This window comes from Urocitellus parryii, chromosome 6, assembly GCF_045843805.1.
Source record: "Urocitellus parryii isolate mUroPar1 chromosome 6, mUroPar1.hap1, whole genome shotgun sequence".
In the NCBI taxonomy this organism is placed as follows: domain Eukaryota; kingdom Metazoa; phylum Chordata; class Mammalia; order Rodentia; family Sciuridae; genus Urocitellus; species Urocitellus parryii.
In genome coordinates, this window is record NC_135536.1 from 129,246,397 (window position 1) to 129,270,217 (window position 23,821).

Genomic DNA, 23,821 nt, shown 5'->3' on the forward strand with positions numbered 1-23,821 from the left:
CTTACTAAAATTCAGACAAGAGTTCTATTATCTAAAATAATTCTCCCCATTAATGTGAATTTTTTTAACTCATTTTGCTCCAATCTCAACAAATGTTTTTGATTTGAGCATCAATTCAGGCATTCTGCACAAAGGGGAATGTGAAATGACCCTCCATGGAGAATATACAGTAACATGGCCAGTGGGAGACACGCCAAGTTCTTGTTTTGTTTTTGACTTTGGTACTGGGATTGAACGTGGGGCTCTCTACCCATTAATTACATTCCTAGCCTTTTTTTTTTTTTTAAGAGAGAGTGAGAGAGGAGAGAGAGAAAGAGAGAATTTTTAATATTTATTTTTTTTTAGTTCTCGGTGGACACAACATCTTTGTTGGTATGTGGTGCTGAGGATCGAACCCGGGCTGCACGCATGCCAGGCGAGCGCGCTACCGCTGATCCACATCTCCAGCCCCATTCCTAGCCTTAATTGAGAAAAGGTCTTGCTAAATTGCTGAGGCTGACCTCTAACTTGTGATCTTCTTGCTTGAGCCTCCTGAGTCACTGGGATTACAGGCGTGTGCAGATGTACCTGGCATAGCCAAATCCTCTATACGGAGAGGAATCACCATCACCTGGAGTGGTCAGAGAAGCTTCATGCTCTGAGGTGGGACAGGAGTCGACCTAAGACTCAGGGATGACCAGGGAAGAAGAATAGACCACTGGGGACACATGGGTATAAATTCTGGAGCAATACTAGGGAAGGTATGTCAGTGGGTTGGGCTAGAAAAAGGGCTTGTTTTAGGGACTACTAGATTTGATGATGGGGAATGGTCAGCCATAAACATGACTGTGTATGAAGACATAGTCCACAAATACCTACTGATGCAATGGCAAAGGCATCTGGGAGGATGGGCAATGGGACCCTGTAACAAGCTAGACACAGAGCAAAAGAAGCAATACGTAGACAACAGAGGGAGAGAGGTAGGAGCGTTGGGGCACTTCACTGTTTGCTCCTGTGGTAGTTACCAGATGCCCACCAGAGTCACCATAGAAGGCATTAGGTGAGCATCCAGCCCCGTCCACATTGAGACCGACTAGAGGAGGAGCTCTACCCAGCCAGCCTGCAAGGACAGGAATGGAGGCCAAAAGGCAGCAGAGGAGCTTTTGCAAAATGAGTAGGAATGAACTAAGTGCAAAAGGCCCAGAGGGACATTCCTAGCTGAGGCAGCAGCGGGGCCTTTGGAGGCAAAGGCACTGGACAAGCCACAGGAAGCGGGTGGGGCCCTTCCCTGTAGCCTGGAGGGAAGCATGGTAAGGGTTCACTCAGAGAGAACTTGAGTTGACATTGAGAGGCCAGGAAGGTTAGGGTTAAGAACATCTGCTTCAATTCATTGATATGAAGTCAGAAGCAGGAGCTTAGGGGAATTAAGTTCCCACATCCAACCAGTCTCAGTTGAGCATACAGGTGCCCCTAAGTGACAAATGTCTGCATCTTCATCCTGTCACCCCCCTATCCTCCTGTCCCCAGCTGGGCCCCGGGCACACAGAATTCTCACCACCTCCCACAGCTCAAGGACCTTGGTGTCCCCTCCCAATAGCACACCCTTTCCTTTCTCTCCCCGACATTAGGCTTATGCCTGTCACTCTGCAAGGCTTAGTTCCACACATGGCCTTTTATGACCCACCCCTGTTCCCATGGCACCTTCCTCTTTTCTCCCCCAGGACCCAAGGCTCAGTGTGGTTATATCATGTACCCTGATAATGACTATCACTCACCCCATCTGCCAGACCATAGTTCTTACAAAGTAGGGGCCAGCAGATCACCCCACATCTGGCAGAACCATGTTCTACAAATGTGTTCAGTCTGTTTAAAGCAGATTGTCTCCTCCCTCCTGCTGCCACAAGTGAAGCCAGGACCCTGATGGCTGCCCTGTGACCCACCCCAGTCCTTACCATGGGGGTGCTTAGGGAAGTTGGGCAGGTTTTCCCCCACTGGCAGGGAAAGGAGGAAGATATGGGAGGAGAGGCACCTGGAAGAGAACCCACATCTTCAGGGCTGCACTGGGATAAGGAAGGGATGGAAAGAAAGTGGGGTGATAGACTGAGGGAGGAAAGGCTCACTGTTCCTCACAGAAAACACTGAGCATCAAACACAATAGAGAAAATTCATGAAGTAGGTATGTTAGTGCATGCCTGTAATCCTCAGCTTGGAAAGCTGAGGCAGGAGGATTGTAAATTCAAGCAATTTAATGAGACTCTGTCTCAAAATAAAAACAAGAAAGGGCTGGGGATGTGGCTCAGTGGTTAAGAATCCCTGGGTTCAATTCCGAGTATCAAAACAAACAAACAGCTTTTTTCTTCTTTTTTTAAAATATTTTTTTATTTCATGATAGACCTTTATTACTTTCTATTTGTTCATATGCAGTGCTGAGAATCAAACCCAGTGCCTCACACATGCTAGGCAAGCATTCTACCACTGAGCTACAAACCCAGCCCCCAAACAAACAACTTTTAAACCAGAATACAATAAGACTGGTGCAAAGAATGAGTAGGCAGAGGAAGAGGTTGTGTTAAATTCTCCATCTTCATGGGGGATGTGTTATGTTGTTCTAGACATTGACAGGTTTGTAATTATAGGTTTAGGAATGAAAACAAAAACTAATGATGATAATTAATTCCATTTAAAATAAGATATCTCCTTTCCAAGCCACTGCAGAAGATAAAAGCAAACAAAATATAGTCTTTTTTTAGAGAGTAGAAAGGTTTCCACAAGAAAACATAAAAATGAGTTGGTGGCATGTGGGTAGTGAGTTAGCAGAAGGGAGTTCAACCACTGCAGTCACAATAATACAAAAACAGTTTCTTTACCAAAAAATCAAGCCTCTATGATTCAGTTGAGAACATAAAATTACATTATTTGTAGCCTAAAGGCTTATTACTATGAACACTGATGACTTGAGTGTCATCAGGTTTTAGAGACCAATTTTTCTCTTTTAAGGATTAAATACTGGGTGCATGATATGTGCTGGGTGCATGGTATGTGCCTTCCTAGCAACTCAGGAGGCTGAGGCATAAGGATCTCAAGTGAGGCCAGCCCCACTAATTTAACAAGACCCTGTCTCAAAATAAAAAATTAAAAAGGCTGGGCATGTAGCTCAGTGGTAAAGCACCCTAGGTTCAATTGTTCAATCCCTAGGACCCCCACCCTAAAAAAAAGGAGATGAGGGGCTAGGGTCCTAATATCCCAATATTCCCTTCAAGGTCACACTCTTGATGACCCAACTTCCTCCCACTAGGCCCCACTTCTTACAGGTTCTACCACCTCCCAATACAGCCACAGGCTGGTGACCAAACCTTTAGCACATGGGCCCTTGGAGGAGATTCAAGATCCAGACTGTAGCACAGACACACCCAGAAACATATTTGACCAAATGCCTAGGCACTCTGTGGCCCAGTCAAGTTGACACATAAAATTAACCATTACAGACAGCCTCTTTTCTTTTTGGTTTCCCCAAATTACATGAACATCAGGAAGTTATTTGTAGCAGTATTTTGCTGAGAATTTTGGAATATGGCACAACAGGACATTAGTCATTGTTGCCATTGCCAAAAGTTCCTCCACCCTCCTATGCCCCCATACAAACACCTTAAGTAAATTCCTGGGGCAGGCTGCTTTTGAAACATCCCAATTCTCCTCTTCTTAGCAATCGTTGCATTGCTGCTCTCTCCCACCAATAAAAATTTTTGCCTCAGTCATTTCTTTATGTATCCAAACACTCATCCATCTAAACAAATAATTATCTTCACTGGTCACTTACCCTTTAGCAGTCCAAAGAATCTACAGAGGCCTTGTAATTGTCACCTCCCAATGTGATGAAGTTGTCAGCAATACTGTCCTTGCCAAGGACCTCAGAATGTCAGTACATGGAATGTTAAGGACACCAGATGACAACTGCTCCCTCATTCTGAATAAGAGCTGCTAGCCACATCCTAGAAGGACAGAAGGACTTGATTTAGAAGGGAATATCCTGGGCTCTATCACCTAATTCCAACAAAGGAAGGAGAAGCCTCGAATCACAGGAGGAGAGAGGCCCTGAAGGAAATGCAGAAGAGTAAAATGAATGTGCTATGGCTTTCCTCTCTTTCCAGGGCTATATCTCAATAACCAACTGAGAGGCTCCAAGGGACCTCCCCTAGGGGTTTTGCAGAAAGAAGGAATTGACATGTAACATCGAGCTGGATTATTACTGAGCTTCCCAAACTCACAGGCCACCCCACACTATCAGCTGGGTATGAGAGTTCTATGGATAGCCTGTCATGGCTGCTTGCTATTTGTGAGGGCAGAGGCAGAAAGTTCTTCTCATCTAGGGGTGACCAAAGTAAACAGAGGTTGAAGTTATCCACAGAGCTTGGGAGGATGAAGGATATCCTCTGGGTAAATGCACTTCCATTTTTTTTTTTAATACTGGGGATTAAAGCCAGGGGTACTTTACCCCTGAGTCATTTCCCTATCCCTTTTTATTTTGCCAAGTTTCCCAGGCTGGTCTCGACTTTGTGATCCTCCTGCCTCAGCCTCCTAAGCACCCAGATCACTTCCACCTTTTGGCTGGGCAGGATGCACGAGGCTTCCCATGAGCCGAGCACAGCTCCTGTGTGAGCACAATTGAAGGGGCCCTGTCTCAGATGGCTGCAAGCCCAGGTAAAGGGATTCCTGATAGAAAAAGACTTATAATAGGTCCTTACAGTAAAGGAAGAAGGGGTTTCATCAGTATTCAACTAGAAAATGTATGAGATGACTAAGTAAAATATGGTCTCATTTGAAGAGCTATTATACTTCACTGAAATAATACTTACAAAGGATTTGAAAAAACAAACTGCTCTTTTTCAGAGCACTTGCAGGGGCTCAGATCTGGAAGTCACAGAATATTACAGACTAAAAAAGACCTTAAAGACCAATGGCCTAACATTCCCCACATCAGTGTTTGCACTGTGCATGCAAGCATCTCAGCTATAGTCAAGGACAAACTCCTGTCCTTGTGGTGCCACTGCCTGGCTCTCCAGGCCACCCACCCTGTATTCACTCATGCCTGCTGTAATCTCAGCTTAGTAGCCACCTGCTCTGGGAAGTTTTTCTCTAGCCTCCCTAGGAAAATGCCTCTGTTAGAAGCTTAGCACTTCTCATAGCTGTCGTTGTATACACATTTGTGTGTTTAGCTAATTCAGTCCTGTTCTCCAAAGCCCACTGCCTCTCTGCCCAGAGGCTTTGTACCTCTTGCCCCTTTGGTTTTGGTATTGGGGATTGAACCCAGTGGTGCTCTACCTTTTTATTTTTTATTTGGAGAAAAGTTCTCCAAAGTTATCTAGTCTGGTCTGGGACTTGCTATCTTCCTGCTTTAGCCTCCCAAGTGGCTAGGATTATAGGTATGGATCACCATAGGCAACCTTGCTTTTGTATCTCAAAAGCACAAAGAACTGGCTTAAAGTACCAGAATCCTCCCTGGTGGGTTGTTCCCTGAGTAAATTCCTTTGGGCAATGCTGGCCTATTCTAGATGAGGCCCAGAGGGATGACACCTTCTGGTTCAGAGGGGTAATAAATCAAAATATGTAAGAAGTTGGAACCAAAGACCCAAAACTCAATCCTTACCATGCAGGAGTTCTAACAGAACAAAGATCTCAGGAGATTTGCAAGGAAGTTTCTGTCTCAGGGAAATCAGGGCCTTCCTTTGTATTGGAGTATGGGTCCCTCTTGCCCTGCTTCTTCCAAGATGTGAATTCCAGGTCTGGTAGCACTTGTCACCCTTGTTTATGGAAAGGGAAGGCTCCAGAACATGAAGTATAGCACTCAAAGTCATCCTACTTCAGGCAGAGGTGGGAGACAAGGATCAAAGAGGTCTCCTGTTTCCAGGCCTATCACTGGAGCCCTCAATCCCCACAGGAAGAATGCAGACTGGTTGAAGCAGCAGATGCAAAACAGACCAGATGTCCTGAGATTCCTGACATTCCACCAGCTATAGACATCCTTGCTCAGTACTACCCCACTTAGGGTCCAGTCATTGGTTCTGAAACTCCACCTTGGAAACCTCAGCACAATTCTTCAGAAAAACATCTTGCTTTAAATTTGCCAGGAATTATGTGCTAAGACTTCAAACTCCTCCTGGGCTATTGACTCCAAGTTTGACAGAAAGTTCAGCTTTAAGTGGACTCAACAAGGCCTATGGAGAATTTGCCAAGAGGCCCTGGCAACAAACTCAGATTTCCCCACACTGGACCAAGTGGAAAGGGCTATCCAGTTTCTTGCTTGTGACACTTGGGTGGGACCTCTTGAAATCTGCCCACCGGAAATTTCATTGTCTCAGCAAACAACACAGTCAGCCTGCAGACTCCTGCAACCTGTCCTGGATGCTGGCAACCCTGCTCCATGGTCTGCCTGTCAGGATAAGGCTGTCTCCCCTGACAGGAATGTCCTCAGTCATGCAAGCACTTGAGGGTAGAGCACATCAGTGGTAGAAATGGGAATGGCAGGTATTTATGTCCAAAAGGAAGTGGCCAGGTCTGTTTTTATATGCACTATGCTGGGCAGGTGGCTGTTGTTCTAGAAAATCTCTGGCCCATGTAGACTTCCATTCCAGCCCTGAACTTGGGGGTGTTGTGCTACAATAAAAAGAATACTGCCCCTCCAGAGAATAGCCCAGAGGGGACACCAACCTGCCTCTGCCTAGCTGTGACCTTGACAAGGCTTAACCTGAGTCTGTTTACTCATCTGCAACATAAAACACAAAAAAAAATTAGAAGTAATACATGACAATAATAAGCACTTGTGGGGTTTATAGCAAGGAAAGGAAGGATGTGGAGACTATGTACAGTAGTAACGTGCACAGTTAGGTAAGGGTGTCTAGTGCCTGACAAAGTAGGTGCATTACACAGTGAATGACACTGAGGGTCTAATGCATAGTCAATAAATGTAAGGAGGGTAGGAACTTGCCTCCCCTGCTCGTCTTTATCCCTATGACCCAAACAATTCCTGGAATTTATTGGCATTCAGACCTTAACTGGGGAGTTCTCAAGCTACCAGGCAGGTGGTTCTTGCAAAGAGGTCCACAGGATGCAAGCTGCTCTCTTCCAAGGCACTCAGGAGATGGGCAGGGGTGTGGGAGGTATAAACTTTGGAGCTGGACTACCTGGTTTAAACTCTGGTTCTGTCACTTCCTTACAGTGGGACTTTGGGGAAAATACTTAACTTCTCTGAACCTTGGTTTTCCTGTGTGTAAACCAGAGATGATAATACAGTATCGACTACAGGGTTGCTATGTGGATGGAATATGTTCGAATAGCACACAGGATTAGATAAGACTTTAGGCTTCAAAGAAATTCAGTGATAGAGGTGTAGACAGATATTCATATATTTTGCAAATGCGTTTGAGAACATGTTAATTAAAATAATAGCTGAAGAATTCTCACCCAAGGAGCAGTGGAGAAATCTGCAGTGATGGGAAAGCCAAGCAGCACTGTGGGTCTCTGCTGCCCTCTAGTGGGAGCATCCCTTAACTTTCAAATTGACTTCCCTTTATGGGAAGAAAATGAGCACTTTAGAGTGATGGCTTTGGAGAAGGATTGTAGCCAAGTCACCTTCCCAAGCTGTGCCTTGTTTTTTTGGACTGTAGGGAGAACTCAAAACTCCACTTCACTTGACAGCGATCTTACAAAAGAGACAGAACATTCTCTGGCTGTGGGGTCACAATCAAGTCCCCTCCCCTTTCAGATCTGAGAACTAGAGGTACCAACACTTCCACTGCAGGGCAGGTGTGAGGCTCACTTGCAGTGGATGAAGGCAAGCATGTGTAAACTGAAGTCTAAAACATGTGCACTGTTGTGATTACCATCAACTGCTCTCCTCCCCAGCTCCAACTTCTTGTATAGCCAACTCAGCTGTTCTTTGGAACTTTTTCTTTCAGAGACTTTGTCAAAGAAAACCAGAGTCTGACAGTAGTTATAGTCACAAAAATGGGTTTCTAATCAGTAATGAGTGCAATAAGGGAAAAGATACCTCAGTGCAGAACTGGGCTCAATTCCAAATACTACAGGGACAGTAGGAATTGACAGCCAAGGGTGGGGTCAGTGGATGAAAAATGACTGAGAGGAAACATCAGGGATGAGAGGGATTCTGGATAAACAAATTTTACAGAATTCTTGCAGAAAGCAGGCCAGGATGATCAAACATCACCAGGGGGGGTAGAATGCTTAATCAAAGATCAAGTTCTTGATAAATTGACTTGACAGCATTCTTGCTAAAGCTAACCTAGCCAAAGACAGACTGAAGGTGGGGGGCTGGTGGGCTTAAAGGAGCCTGAACAGAATCTGGTCAAGGAGGGGATTTCTCTCAGCTTCAATCCTACAGGGTTCTGTTTCAAGTTTAGGTGAGCTGGACCTTTATGCTGGAAAGGACACTGGCTCTGAGCTCTGGCCTCCCCCAACACGTCTCAAGACACCTCACAGCTTTGCCATAGGAAAGCATTTGCCATCAGATTTCACAGCCAAGTTAATCTTTATATCTGATTTTTTTTTTTTTTAAAGCACACACATTGTGAAGCACTGGAAAGGCTATGACCTCTCCTTAAAACCTTTAGCTAGAGCCCTCTCACTGCCAGTCTTTCAACAATCCTTAAGCTATTTCTACTAGGACGTGAATGCTGCAGTCAATGATCTGAAAGGAAATCTGGTGAAACAAAAACTGTATGAGTAGCTAGGACGGTGCATTAGTAGAGGGAATTTGTTCTTTTTTCAAGAAAACTTTTAACATTACTGTGATGGTACTAATTTAATAAAAATCAAGATTTCAGCTTTTATCCTAAAAGTAAGAACTTGGGAATTCAGGGAACTTCAACTTTTTTTATTTTTGTAGTACTGGGGATTTAACCCATTAATGCTGTACAACTAACTCACATCCCCAGCCCTATTTTGTATTTTATTTAGAGATAGAGTCTCACTGAGTTGCTTAGTGCCTTGCTTTTGCTGAGGCTGGCTTTGACTTTACCATTCTCCTATCTCAGTCTCCTGAGCTGCTGGGATTACTGGTGTGTCCCATTGCACCTGACATGTATGTATGTGTGTGTGTGTGTGCGTGTGTGTGTGTGTATATATATAAAGCTTTTTTTTGTGTGTGTGATCCTCCTGTCTCAGTGTCCCAAGAGTTGCTGGCAATACTGGAGTAGAATTAAAACACTATGTTTTTTTTTTTTTTTTTTTTTGAGGCTGGCCTCAAAACTTGCCATCTGGTGGGCACAGGGGTCCACTCCTGTAATCCCAGCAGTTGGGAGGCTGAGGCAGGAAGATTGCAAGTTCAAAGCTAGCCTTAGCAAAAGCAAGGCTAAGCAACTCAGTGAGACCCTGTTTCTAAATAAAATACAAAAATACGGCAGGGGCTGTGGCTTAATAGTCTAGTGCTCCTGAGTTCAATACCTGGTACCCCCCCCAAAAAACAAAACAAAACAAAAAACTTGTCATCCTCCAGCCTCAGCCTCCCAAATTATTGGCATGTGCCACTGCATCTGGATGGAATTCAAAGTTTTAAACATAAAAACCTAAGAATCAACCAAAGATTACTGGTTTAGGATAGATCAACCCTGTCCTCCTTGCCTCATCTCACAGCCTCACCCTAAATCCAGTTTGTTGGATTTGGTCTTTATTTAAAATGCTCATCTTCTGTTCATTATGTTTTTTGATTTTTAAAATATTGCATTAAAATATTATTTGTCTTGATTACTGAGTTTTGTGACCCTTAAGTTGTGTGCCTAAGGTGCCAGGTGTGGTGCATGCTTTTAATCCCAGCTGATACAACGGGATCCCAAGTTCAAGACCAAACTGGGCAACTTAGTGAGACCCTGTATCAAAACAAAATAAAATAAAATAAAAAGGGCTAAGGATGTGGCTTAGTAGTTGAGCACTTGCCCAGCATGCTTGAGGTCCTGGGTTCAATCCCTAGTACTACTGGAAAAAAAAATTGTGTGACTGTGGCAAGTACTGTGCTTCCCACACCCAAGTCTGCCCTGGTGCAAGCCACATTCTACATGGCAGAAGTAGAGATGCTTATTACAGAGAGATGAGTGCGGCAAAAAACTCCCCAGCCTTCCCCTCTGTGAGGGGAGTGAAGGATTTAAGAAGGATCCAAGGTAGAAGTTGGGTTGGCACTTTCTAAAATCTTGGCAATCAACGTTCTTGGGATCAATTACTGCTCCCTCCCCATCATGGAGGAGAACCTGAGTGCATTCTAAAAGTATAGGAGGCAAGAGGCTACAACTTCTCAAGGTATAAGAGGCTAAAGATTATACTACCTCTCACAGCATCTGGTCTGAACTCCTCTCTCTTTCTTGTTCAGTTATGAGAAAGCAACATTCAGCTCCCAAATTTTAGCTTCCAGGAAAGGAAACAATGCTCAGAGAAGGAGGGAGGAAAGTCACGGAGCACTCACCAAAAACACCTATGTGGATCAAGCTCTGAGAAAAGTCGTGCCTACTAAGCAGTAACAGAGGAAAAAAAAAAAAAAAAGATGTGGCATCTAGCCAAGCATTTTGGAACTAGAAAGCAACAACAAAAGAATATAGGATACATATATAAATAAATAGTATCTTGTGGCAAAAATACATAAATCAAAGTCATTTTTTAATTACAGAACAAAAACTTGAATTACAAAACAAACTAGCTCAAAGATGAGACAAAAATTAAATGGGATTTGGAAAAAAAATCATTTCAGAGTTAAGTAAACAAATTGGTACCCAAAATACCAACACAAAACTAAAACTAACAATAGAAAATACATCGTTTCAAACTAATGAGAAAGAAAAAAAATAGTTGAATCAATTAGAACTGATCTATCATGTTCTGGGAGGATTAAAAGAAAAATAATTCAGAAAAATTGACATGAAGGCAATTCCTAACAAAATTACTGAATTTTAAGAAAGCAGAGAAATTTCCAGAATCTGATAGAAAGAGGAAAGACAAGGGTGGCCTCAGACCTCTCCAGTGGAACAGTGTCTGAAGTGCTGGCGAAAAAAGCAAAACCCAGAAATGTGAAACTCTCCACATTGTTCTTCAAAGAATAAAGATGGACATAATGGTTACAGAAGGAGACAAGATATACACCTCATCAGTGTACAAGTAACACTGTTAAACAAAAACCAGGGAGACAGGAGGAAGTTCATGAGTTCCTTCACCTTGACTAATAGTTAATATATATATTAACAATATTTAACATAGTTAATATATATAAGTAATATATATTTAATATATATATCAAAGAAAGAAAAAGACATCTGACATTATAAAGGAAACTATCAAATATATTAAACATTACAGTATAAACATCAAAAACCAGACAGCCTGAGGATGAAGGTGGAAGGATATGTACACTGTAACAAATTGTCATGTTCCTGGTTGTTATTCTAAAGATATCATCCAAATGTATCCTATCAATAGATACTACAACATGAAGAGGAAGACAACTTGCTAAAAACATGACAGTTTTGCTATGTGCAGTGGTGCACGCCTGCATCCCAGCAACTCTGGCAGCTAAGGCAGGAGGACTGCAAGTTTGAGATCAGCTTTGGCAACTTAGCAAGACCTTATCTCAAAATAAAAAAGGGCAGGGGATGTAGCTCAGAGGCAGAGCACTCCTGGGTTCAATCCCCAGTACCCCACTTCCATAAAAAGCAACTTTCTTTGTTCTTTAGTCTGCAGACTAGTTAAAGCTTTGCAGGACAGTTCATCTTGCTCCCCTGGGTGTTAGCTGGGGAAGACTGGGGCTTAAAATATTGAAATCTCACTCATGTCTGGTGCTTACACTGGAAAGACTCACACAGCTAGGGCTGAAACAGGTGGCTCCAGGGTATAGACATGTGGACTCGGAACGGCGCCTCTCCAGTATGGTGGCTAGAGAATAGACAAAACATGGTTTTTAAATTTATAAAATTGTTTAGATGTGATGTCCAGAGCTGGCAAGGGCAGATCTACTGCTGGTGAGACTATATTGACAAAACCACTTGGGAAAGCAATTTGGCAACATATACCCAAAATGCTAAAATTTTGTTTGGTTTGATTATTCCACTGTTACGAATTTACTTTTCAGATATAAACAAAAGTTCACAAAAATATTGTACACAAAAATGTTCACCACATATCAGGAGCAGTGGCACACACCTGTAATTCCAGATACTCAGGAGGCTGAGACAGGACAATCTCGTTCAAAGCCAGCCTCAGTAACAGCAAGGCACCAAGCAACTCAGTGAGACCCTGTCTAGAAATATAATACAAAATAGGGCTGGGGATGTGGCTCTGTGGTTGAGTGCCCAAGTCCAATTCCCTGTACTTAAAAAAAAAAAAGTTCACCACAGTATTGACTATACTAGCCAGACACTGAAAATCTGAGTGTCCCTCAGCAGGAACTGTGCAGGTGAGTGGTGATGACACCTCACTAACACCCTGCTTACTTGAGCCACTACAGACTATGCCTTGAACTACTAAAATGCCTTATTCCCATTGGTGCCTCTTCTAATCAGTTCTGTGCACTCAGTACAAACTGCATAAAATCCTTCAGGGCATTTCAAATTCCTATAGGACACTGTGTGCCCCTTCCTCCTCAAGCCCAATCCTGCACTGTGCCCCAGCCTCTGATGTTTCTGAAGTCCCCTTTTCTGCTACTTCTGGACACAAGGCAGATTCTTCTGCCTATTTTCCTCTTTTCTTCCTCCTGCCCTCAGCAGGGCCTCTCTGACCATCCCAACAAAGTAAAATGTGCCCATCTTGCTCTTAGCACTCTTTTACTTCATACTTCCAGCAGTTACCATTTTACTTTGTCTATTATTAATATTCGTTTTAATCTAGCAAATCACTGAGTTCCATGATAGCAGGGGCTGTGCCTACCCTGTCTTTGGCACCTAGTATTGCCTAGTGTATAAGACATGCTTAATAAACCCTGGCAGAAGTGGCTTTTGTACACAGCATGGGAAGCAGTGGAATACAGCTGTACATTCTGATTGAAAAGGCTTCCGTGTGGAGGGCAGTGTGAATCCTCTGTTCACCCTTGTTCAATTAAAATAATTGTCTTATCAACATATGGACCATTATGGCTACATATTATAAAAATCTAACAAACTGTCCTAAGTAAAAACAGGAAAAAAAACAAAAACAAAAACAAAAAAACCTAGGGAAAGGGATTGTTTCAGACCTGGCTGGAGTTAGAAACTTAGATAATAGGGTATGTGTCCACCTCTGCAGGATGACTATGCTGACTCCATACTCAAATATCAAGAGGGCTGCAGCTGCTCCAGTCTCACATCTTAACTTCAAATGAGTGAAAAACAAATTTTCCTGAGGGTACTCAAGCAAACTCGATTGGGATTAACTCTGACTGGGACTAAGGCCAAGGCCTAGATCACACAGGTTTGGGGAAAGCGGCAGGGGGAATGACCTGGAGGTTAAGTGACTGCAGGACAACTGTGTCTCCACCACTGAGAACTAAGAAGGCAGAAGGTGTGGTCCATTAGAGGGAAATGTGAGCAGTTACCAAAACAAGTGTAAACAGATGTTATAAGGCCAAAACACACACACATACACATACAAGCTGGGAAACATACTTTTTCTTTTTGGAAACAAATTAACAGTAGCTCCACTGGGGACAAGTTACTGGCAGCAGGGTAGAGATATACTTTGCACTTTGTACCAATCTTTAACAGTGACATTTCTAAGGATATATATGTGCTAGTTTATTTTTTTTATTTTTATTTTTTATTTATTTTTTAGTTCTCGGCGGACACAACATCATCTTTGTTGGTATGTGGTGCTGAGGATTGAACCCAGGCCGCACGCATGCCAGGCGAGCGCGCTACCGCTTGAGCCACATCCCCAGCCTGTGTGCTAGTTTAAATTCCTTAAAATCACAATTGAGGCTTTTCCTCCCAAAGAATTTTAGTTCTTAAAAATGATATCTGTATATAAATATTCTAACTCTTCTTTCAAGTAGGCTTCAACACATGAATGGCAAAATAGCTAGACATGAACAGTAGCACATCAACTACAAGTTTAGGCACTTTATCAAAGAAAAATGTTTAGAAATACTGTCAATGAGGGCGAGTCTTCTGCCACACCCTGCAAAGGATTTGGCTGGTCCTAACTCATACACACATAACTGTCAGCAGAACACGAGCCCTCTACACCAGCCTCATTCTTCTGTAGCTAAGAAAACAGAACAGATTCCCCTTACTTTACAACCATAAAAAAACCTGACAGATAGCAAGAGTTCTTTTCTACTGCTGAGAGCAACCCAGTCAAAGAAAGATAACTACTTAGGATTTCCAAGTGGCATTGTTTCTGTTCTCTGCATTTCCTGCGTGGGTTCCTAGTTGTATGTCTAGAACTGGCTATCTGGCTCCCACAGCACGTTCTGCCTTTGCTGCAATGAAAATAATGACTGCAGCATGAACAGTTTGACTCAACTAAGTATTTTCATGACTTGTCTGATTTGAACCTGCCATCTTCTGGCTGATAGAAAATCAGAAGCATGGACACATCAGGTCACCGGATCAGAGCAGATGCTATGAAAGGGTATGGCACCTTTGGAGTCAATGATGCCCCAGCTTTACGTGGGAAAAAGCAACAAGGTCAAGTTTCCACAGAAAGTGATTTTACAGTAAACATAAATCTGTCAGTGTCCATAATCATTAGAAAAACTTTGTCCTTATACTGGAAGCCTTTAGAATAGTAATTCTTATACTGACCACACACTGATCAAGTGGCAGACCCTTTTTAGAAGAAATAAGGATGTCATTCAATATGCAGTTCCCCGCACCCAGTCCTGCCCATGACATGGCAAGGTCTCTGTGTCTTATCAGCTCCTTAGAATGCAGGTGCTCCATTAAAGGTCTTCTCGTTTGTTTCCAGCTCGATTGCCTTCCTTGGAAGCCCGAGGTTTTGGATCTCCTTCCTTTTTCTTTTTACCCTTTTCTTGTTTTGTCTTATTTTTCTCTTTGCTTCCTCCTCCTTTGCCAGGGTATACCTGTCCCTCCAGAGTGACATCAGCACATCTGTCTTGACTGACCAAAAAGTCCTTGATCTCCCAGGCATAGCTCCCATCACGAAGCATGAAGATAGCACGGTCTGATCCCACGATGAACCTGACAGAGATGTGATCAGACAATTAGCATGTACTAGCAAAGTACTAATGGGTCAGAGTGATTAAGTGGCACTTGACAAAAAGAAAAGCTCTCTTCATGTACCACATGAATACAGAACCTGAAACATTTAATGTCTGAAGATAGCAGTTTGCTGAACTATTAAATATTCTGCTTAGATACAAACAGCAGACACTGGGCACTCCTTTGAGGCGTGAGTAGATGCTCCTGTTATGAAAGCATTAAGGAAAGCTCCTAGTGGCACAGGGTGCTGCGGGAGTAGGGGTGGGGCAAGGAGGAAGCATCCATTGGCATTTGTTTTATATTCTGAAGTGCCACTTCCATTTCTGTTTAATGTTCTGAAGTGTCCAGTTGTAGTTTGTTTGGAAAAAGCTTCTGTTAATAAAGAATAAAAACCATTGGCTTAGAGCATGTCATAAGAAGCCCTGAAGGGCCCGAGAAGACACTCAGAAAGTAGACAGAGATCCTAACCCATAGTTTAATAGTAAGCAGCCCAGCTCATCCACACTGGATAGGATCCAAGGAGCAAAGAGGAACAGAATGAAGTCTGGGAGGCCTACTAGCATGGCTGGTGGGCACAGTCTCTCCTTTTTAGAGGGACTACCCCACAGCTACTTTTACCACTCTACAGAGACCCTTGCTCTAGGTGTCTATTCAAGCTAACAAAAGCATTCTGCTGGCCTTCATACTCTCTAAGTACTCCTTCAATTCTTTCTCATCACTTTCATGGCCCCAAATTTCAAAACTGTTATTGAAGGAGAAAAATGCAGATTCTTTATATTTTAGAACCATACCAGGTAATAAAAATAAATAGGTTCCTTCACATTAAATTAGCTATCTATTAGCAACCTGGTGCAAGGTCTATGAACATATCCACACACAAAAGCACTCTCCATTGAGGAGAGATTTCCAGAAGAAGCAAACTGTGAAGCTTGCTTGACTGTCTCCTCAAGAGGCTAAACCATACAACTTTTTAAATCAGATGACGTAAAAGCTAAAGATTCAATGATAAACAAAACTTAAAGATTAAGTGTGATAGCAAACAAAGAAACTTACTAACTAATAATGAATTTTTTTTTTAATTCAAAATAAATCCTAGAGAGGAAAGGTCTAAGTCCCTTGGGAAGAATGCCAAGAGTGATACCCTGCTAAAGCCCCAGAAAATGCCCTAGCACAGCCTGAGATTTTTTTCCACAGGTTGTTGGTGCTTTACCTCTGGACGTCGTAGTTGGCATTGAACAGACTGCCCTGCCACAGGCTGGTGATCTCCTCTGTCTCCTTTTCAGTGGGGCTCCCTGATACAGTGACAAACATCATCAGAGTCTTCCCTTTTTTCGTCATCTTTAATATACTTTCTGGCTTGCCAGGGTCTATCTGTGAGAAGTCGACAGGTGCTGAGGGTCGCTTGTGCTCTGGGAGATCTCCTTCTTCTATGTCGTCATCTTTCTAGCAGGATGGGCAGAAGCATCAAATCTGTTATCAGAAACTTGCTTTTCAACTGGCACGGCACACATATCTACATATGATGTCAAGAGCAGCCATACAACCTGAAATCTCATTGTTTTCCTTTTTTACTTGGCTTATGAGCAAAGTTGAAGTTTTAGGTGGTACTTATTACCCATCACTATAAGTTACCACTCACAGAGAGCCCCCATGTGATGAGTTTCCATAGCTTGTTTACCCTCAAAGAATCTACATAATACAGTAGGTCATAAAAATGGCCAATTCCTGGAAGGTTTACAATGCAATACTACCCAGCAATGAAGAACAAATACTGATATACACAACAAATCTCAAATATACTAAGTGACAGAAGGCAAATACAAAATAAGATATACTATACGATACCATTTATTTAAAATTCAGGAACAGGCAAAACTAACCTAATGCAGGGTGAAAGAAATTAGAACAGTGAATGCCTCTGGAAGGAGGAGAGGAGGTGACTCTGATTGAGAGGACCATGAGGAAACTTTCTGGAGTAAGGGAAATGTTCTATATTTTGACAGGGTATGGATTATCTAGATGTATCCTTTATTCAAACTCATACTGTATACTTAAAATCTGCATTTCACTATACACATTCAATTCTAGCTAGATTGGTTATATGCAGTGAATTTGCAATTCTAGGCTTGAACAAAGTTATAAACATACTGATGGTAATGACAGCTAGGTTCCTCACTTTTGGAAAGAAAGTAAAATGTAGAAGGAGGAAGAATGTACCTTGTGGTATTAGGCTGGAAAGAGCGGAAGAGAAGAAATTCGTGGCTTTTAATAGATTGACAGGTAGATGGATAAGTACATGGATAAAAATATTTAAAAGAAGTAGGATTCCTTAGAGAAAAGGCTAATTACAGGAAGGAAAATAGAAGAGAAGCCTAGAATATCTTCCTGCATCAGAAAGCAAGAAAGTGTTCCACTAATTATAGAATGTCAAAATGACAGACACCAACCTAAAGCAGCCCTCATGGGCCAAATATAGAAGAATATGAACATAAAAAATAAATAATAACAATTTGTAACTTCCCAAATAAGATCCATTAAATACATACTAATATAAAGAAAAGTATGTACCAACAGTACATATGCCAACTACTAAACAGAATATAAATGTATGTACCAACAGTACAATGCCAACTACTAAACAGAATATAGATCAAAAGAAAAATAAAAAATACTTAAAAGAAGCAGGAAGCAGGTTCCTTGAACCAAGGATGCAGCTTCCTTGAAGAAAAGGCTAATACCAGTAACAAGAGAAATGAAGTACTGATTGGTATACTGGTGGTATAATATGGATGAACCCTGAAAATATGCTGAGTGAAAAAAGCTAGACACAAGGACTATACATCCTATGATTCCATTTGCAGGAAATGTCTAGAACAGAACAAACCTTTTAGAACAGAAAGATTAGTTAGTGATCGCCTAGGGGTGGCTGAGAACCTGGGGGACTGGGAGAAAACCAGAGAGGAGTAACTGAGGCTTTCCTTTTTGAGGGAAGGAAAATGTTCTAAAATTGACTGTGGGGATGATTGTACATCTCTGAATATAATAAAACCAATGAAATGGTGAGGTGTGTATGCCTGTGAACTGCATCTCAATAATTTTTAGTGGTTACTAAAAATCCAACCTAACATGAAACAAAAGCCCTTATCACTCTTACTTGGTCCTCTGAACAACTCTCTGAGGGATCAAGGCTGAAGACCATGGTTCACAACATATTACTGTAACATTTTAGTAATAAGTGAGAATGAAGGAATTCCAGTACTTAAAGGTGAGCTACATCAGATCTGGGATCTTGGTTCAGCTCCACACAGTCAGTTGTGTGACCCGGGGTGAGGTTACTTATCCTTCTAGGCCTATTTCCTTATCAATAAAAGGAAAACCAGAACCAGACAACTTATGATCCTCAGCAGTGTGAGCACACACAGTATCCCAACCTTCTCAACTATGCCACCCTCTGAACTAATCCTTTCTTCCTTATTTTGCTTTGATGGTGTCACTGACGGTGATCTGGAGACAGAAGCATAGGCCATGCTGTCAGAGGGGTCTGGGTTCAGCTTCCTGCTCCAGCACTTAAGCTGTGTGGCCTTGGGCATACTGCTTAGCCCATAAGAAAATAACTTTCCTCACCTGTAAGGGAAAGTGGGTGGTAATAACAACCTGAGGTTTGTTTGGGGGATTTAATGACAAATGCAACCAGTACAGGCTGCTATTACACTGCTCATTAGTGCCCTGGTAATGTGCCCTCCAAGCAGTCACCCTGTGGAAATCACACTTTCAAAATCAGAGAGTTCCTTGTTGCCAAAACCCCAGGCTGTTTCAGTCTTCATTCTGTCCTCTTTTCATAACATCTTTTACAGCCTCCTTAAAACTCCCCTGGACTTCAAGTTGATTCAAGATCCTACAATATTTGTATTTTTAACTAACTCAGCTGGTCACAAGCAGCATTTCACTTTTAATGAAAATATAATTAATTAATCATAAATCTAGAGGATACGGAATGGGTAAGGATTGTTTCAAGAAATTTTAATTTAAAAAAATTAATTTTGTGTTTTGGTTATAGAAAAAAAAAAACCATTGAAAAACAGCATCTTAGATATAGGCAACTGTCCAGTTCCTTTCTGGTTGATGCACTCCCAGTTTATCTTGGGGTCATCTGTTCTCATTGCTTTCTCTATGCTAAAAGCAATCCAACCCTTACCCACAGGCAGGGCTGAGACCTGCAGACCAAGTTAGGCACTCCCCTAACCACAGTCCCCATCTTGCCTCCAGGCCATCTCCAATTTTCAACTGGCCTCACCAATGTTCCATTGCTGTTTGTCAAAGTCAATAGCTACAAAGCTCAACTCTGCAAATCCTTTTCTTCCTCTTCCTGAAAACAAAAACTACCATGTCCAGAATAGCTACTATGTTTCAGGTACTTTAACATACATTATCTCCAACCTTGGGAACAATCTACAAGTTTTCTGCTGAATGTAGTAGAAGGAAGAAGATAAACAATTACACACTAGAGGAGACAACCTGAAGTGCAAATCCACAATTCTGGCTCAGATCTCACCATACACCTCCATTTATCTCAGCATAAGATGAAATAACCATAATTATTTTTTCTATATCAATTGGGACTCATCAATTCTAACACAACAGAAAGGGTTCTCACCTTTTCCCCACATACCTGAGACACAAGCCTCACTGAAACAGATTCTCACATGAGTGGGAAAGAAGTGGGGGTATAGATTTACAGCCTCCTTAAAACTCATCCATCACCACTTGGGGATGGATGAATCACTTTCTACAAAAAAGCACCCAGAGACGGATATGCTCTTCCACAGAAAAATAACTGCCACTGGGAAAGAGCACTCACATTTGTAGGGTCTACATACATTAGCTCATTTAATCATCATTACACTCTGCAAAGTAGGACATTGTCTGGCTTTACAGAGATGGCAAATGACGGTTACAAAGCTACCACCAGTAAAGCTGGGTTCAAAACCTGTCATTTTACTAACACTGAACTGTTACCTTCCAGAGATCACAGTCAATAGACTCCTATTACAAGCATAAAATCTCCCACATCCTGCTTCCTTCTATGCCATTCCTGCAGTTTCTAGTTTAAATCAGGTCTTCTTCATTATCTTCCATTTACACTTCTGTTCACCAATGTGTATGGCAGTACAGTAAAATGGTTCATTGAACCAGCTTTCAATTCCAGTGACAAGTTTAAAAATTGGACAGCTTGCTGTGTGGACTTGGGCAAATTAATTAACTTCTACGTGCTTCAATGTTATTACCCAGAAAATAAAAATACTTTCTCATATATGTGGTAAGAGAATTAAATGAGATGAAGTGTTTGTATCAGCCTTCATATTTTCTCCCTGTTCTTGCTTCTTGAACTTTCATGACCTAATACTATTCCTAAAGTTTAGTTCTGATGATGACACTTCAAAAACCTTCAACAGCTAGAACATTCACTCCAGGATACATTCCAAAAGTGCCTAAGAGTACAACTAAGGCAATGCAGTAACTTGGGCAAATACTTATTAGGTATCACAGCAAAAAATGAAAAGCAATGGGCTGGGGTTGTGGCTCAGTGGTAGGGCAATACCCTCGCATGCCTGAACTGGGTTCAATCCTAGCACCACATTAAAAAAATTTTTGATAAAAATGAAGAGCAAAAAATATACCTTATGATTCAGTTAAAAATTATATGTGTGTATTGTAGGACACTTAAGAATTAACATGTTATGGATGATTAAGTATAAACATCCCAATATTTTATTTATTTCTTTTTTTTTTGGGGGGGGGGGTGGAGTACCAGGGATTGAACTCAGGGACACTCAATCACTAAGCCAAATCCCCAGCCCTATTTTGCATTTTATTTAGAGACAGGGTCTCACTGAGTTACTTAGTGCCTCACTTTTGCTGAGGCTGGCTTTGAACTCTCGATCCTCCTGCCTCAGCCTCCAGAGCTGCTGGGATTATAGGCATGTACCATAAACATTCCAATATTTTAACATTTGAGTAATACAACTTTTCATACTCATTAGATCCACATATTTTCTTCTAAATAAAGTACAAACCCTGTAGCATTTGAGACCTTTTATGGCCTGCTTCCTACCAATTCCTACTTACCTTTCTGCCCTTACCACTTAATACTTTGCTTTAGATATGGTCTGCTCTAACTAACCCAAGTTAACTAGTATAGCTAATATTAAGAGCGTCTGTACAATTCCAAATTCACAAGTGGAATAAACCCAAGCAAGCAGTCGAACTCCAGAGCTTAGGCTGTTTTTCTTTACATGATTTTGCCTAATTCCTACATCTCATCTTCAGCTCCTGTTGCTGTTGGAAATGACCTTCTCCCACACTTTCCTTAGCCTGCCTAAAATGGGATCACCCCCACAATTTCCTAGGCCTATCTAAAATACCATTTCCTCCATGAGGACTTCTAAATTAGTACAGCACTTTCTTTTTATAGCATTCAGTCATATTTACATTGTGGTTATTTTTGTTATCTACTGTTCCTGATGGGTCCTTTGCTCATCTCTGCAGCACCTCCACAACTAGCTCAGAATTTGCATACTTCCACAGCAGGATTTCTCATGAGATGATGTTCTCACTTTAGCAGTTCAAAAGGCTTTATCTGTTAGAATCCAAAAGAGACAAGAAGATTGCAAGGGAAAGGAGAAGAGAAAATTTCCTTTTCATCAGGGTATGACACACTGAAGTCTACCCCAATCTTTCCATCAGCTGCAAATATAAAAACAAAAAGCTGCTTTCTTCCAGTCAAATGCATCAGGTGGTGTTTTAAACTCATGTCTGAAAGTATTTACCCTCTCCCCACAACACATTACCTTTACAAAGAATCTTAGGAGCCTTCAGTAAAACCTCCTCATTTTGCAATGAAGGAAACTACGGCCCAAAAAGGAGACTTGACCTGCCCAAGATTACACTTAGAACATAACCCAAGTTTTCGACTCCACTCTCTCAGCTCTGAAAATCGAGTAGGGCAATACAACCACTTTTGGAAAGGAAAAAAGCGAATTTTTTTTTTTTTTGTCACCGTGCGCGCTCATTCACACTCCGTGTAACTGCACAGTCCAGTGCATCCAAGTAACAAATAAACTCACTCTCAAGAAACCAGTCTTTGCTCCTTTAAACAAAGATGAGTTCCACATTTGTGAGCCATTGGTTTTTGCTACTTCCCCCCCCACCACCACCAATAAAATAAATCCCACAAAATTACAAAATTCCCCAAACGGGCAGTCAGAAATTCTACTGACTTAGAAGACAGAATAACTATCAGAGCTGAAATAGCCTGATTGAAAATATCCATCTCCACAAGCCCCTTAATCCCACCCGCTCACCCTGAACAGTGGAGGATGGAGGAAATATTCTTCAGGGGTACAGTGGGTTCAGTGGGTACAGTCTCCCCATTAGCGGAGCTCACTGACCACAGCACCAACGCAGAGGCCACTATAGTGGGCAGAGAAGGGGAAAGTAGGGCTAAGGACTGAGTGACCTGTGACTGTGGCCAAGTGGTGAGGTCTTCGGGACAAGAGGCCTGGGGCGGGGGTCGCAAGCCGCGAGGAAGAGAGGCTAAGGGGGTCAGGGTGGCATGAATGGGTCAGCAAAGACTCGTGGCGCAGGAGAAGTAGGGGTCAGAGGAAGCCGAGACGGGGCAGGCGGGGAAGTCAGGGTAGGTGGATGGGAGCAGACCCGGGACCGAAAAGAACCGGGCTGTACACGCCTCGGACCTCCCACTGCTCCAGAAGACGCGCCATGTCCGCATCGTTGTAATCTCGAATGTCCTTCTTCTTCCGCGGAGGAGGAGTAGCATCGCCGGGCGTCCCGGCCCGGCTCTCGGCAGCGCAGGATCCCGGAGGAGGAAGCAGCAACAACAGTAGCAGATCAGAGACGCAGAACAGGAACAAGGCCGCACGCCACCAACCGGAGGACGCCATCTTGGCCGCGCAGCGCAGCGCCGCGCCGCACCGCCGGCCCGCGCCCTATCTCGTCACCCGCATGACCACGCCCCCGCAGCGGCTCCGCCCGCAGACCCTCCCAGGCGCCCAGGTCCCGACCTCTTCAGGGTCCTGGTGTCCTGGCCCCGCCCCTGGCGTACCCAGAGCTGGGGCCGTCCCGCACTCGCCTCAGGCCCAGGCCCCGCCCCCGAGAACGTACGCCTCCGTGGCTCCGCCTCAAGGCCCTCACTAGCCTACCGCGCCCCGCCCCGTCCCAATTCCTGCAGCCCCACCTCCGGAAGCCCCGCCCAGAAACGGCGGCCCCGCCCTCAGCTCCTCCTCCCCTTGATCGGCCTGAGGGTCGCACCCTGGCTGGGCTTTTCTATTTTCGGTCAGAGAGCCAAAAAGTTCCCTCAGGGCCTCTAGGAACTGCCATAAAGCTTCCAGCTTCCAGAAGGCCTCAGTTTTCGCCTGTGAAGTGAGTTGGAGCTGGAAGTTCTGGGAGCTGCCCCAGGCTCTAATGAAGCCCATCTTAGGGTGTCAGACGGTTACCCTCAGTCTCCTGAGATTTCCTCTGACAGCCTGTTAAGTTAGTGGAGAAGTTAGGCCAACTTTTTTCAGCGGGTCATAAATAGGGTCATTGCTCTGTTGCTCATTTCAGATGATTCAGTACAACCAGCTTTCAATATTACTATCATCTCC

General features: G+C 42.9%; 1 protein-coding gene across 1 annotated transcript; it reads right to left on the minus strand.

Annotated features, from left to right (window-relative positions):
* Nucleotides 1–11,273: 11,273 nt before the first annotated feature.
* Mesd (mesoderm development LRP chaperone) lies at nucleotides 11,274–23,231 on the minus strand. The gene is made up of 3 exons (XM_026388178.2): nucleotides 22,913–23,231; nucleotides 16,372–16,604; nucleotides 11,274–15,140 (listed from the first exon to the last, which is right to left on the minus strand). The coding sequence occupies exons 1-3, from the start codon at nucleotides 23,117–23,119 to the stop codon at nucleotides 14,882–14,884; spliced, it is 699 nt and encodes a 232-aa protein (XP_026243963.1). The 5' UTR covers nucleotides 23,120–23,231; the 3' UTR covers nucleotides 11,274–14,881.
* Nucleotides 23,232–23,821: the final 590 nt, after the last annotated feature.

What these genes read in the sequence shown, in the direction of transcription:
- Mesd (XM_026388178.2), bottom strand. Translation starts at nt 23,119, where the DNA reads ATGGCGTCCTCCGGTTGGTGGCGTGCGGCCTTGTTCCTGTTCTGCGTC. An exon ending in GTCTTCTGGAGCAGTGGGAG is followed by an intron (nt 16,605 to 22,912) that starts GTCCGAGGCGTG and finishes CCATCCTGCTAG; the next exon opens with AAAGATGACGACATAGAAGA. An exon ending in GCCAACTACGACGTCCAGAG is followed by an intron (nt 15,141 to 16,371) that starts GTAAAGCACCAA and finishes CATCTCTGTCAG; the next exon opens with GTTCATCGTGGGATCAGACC.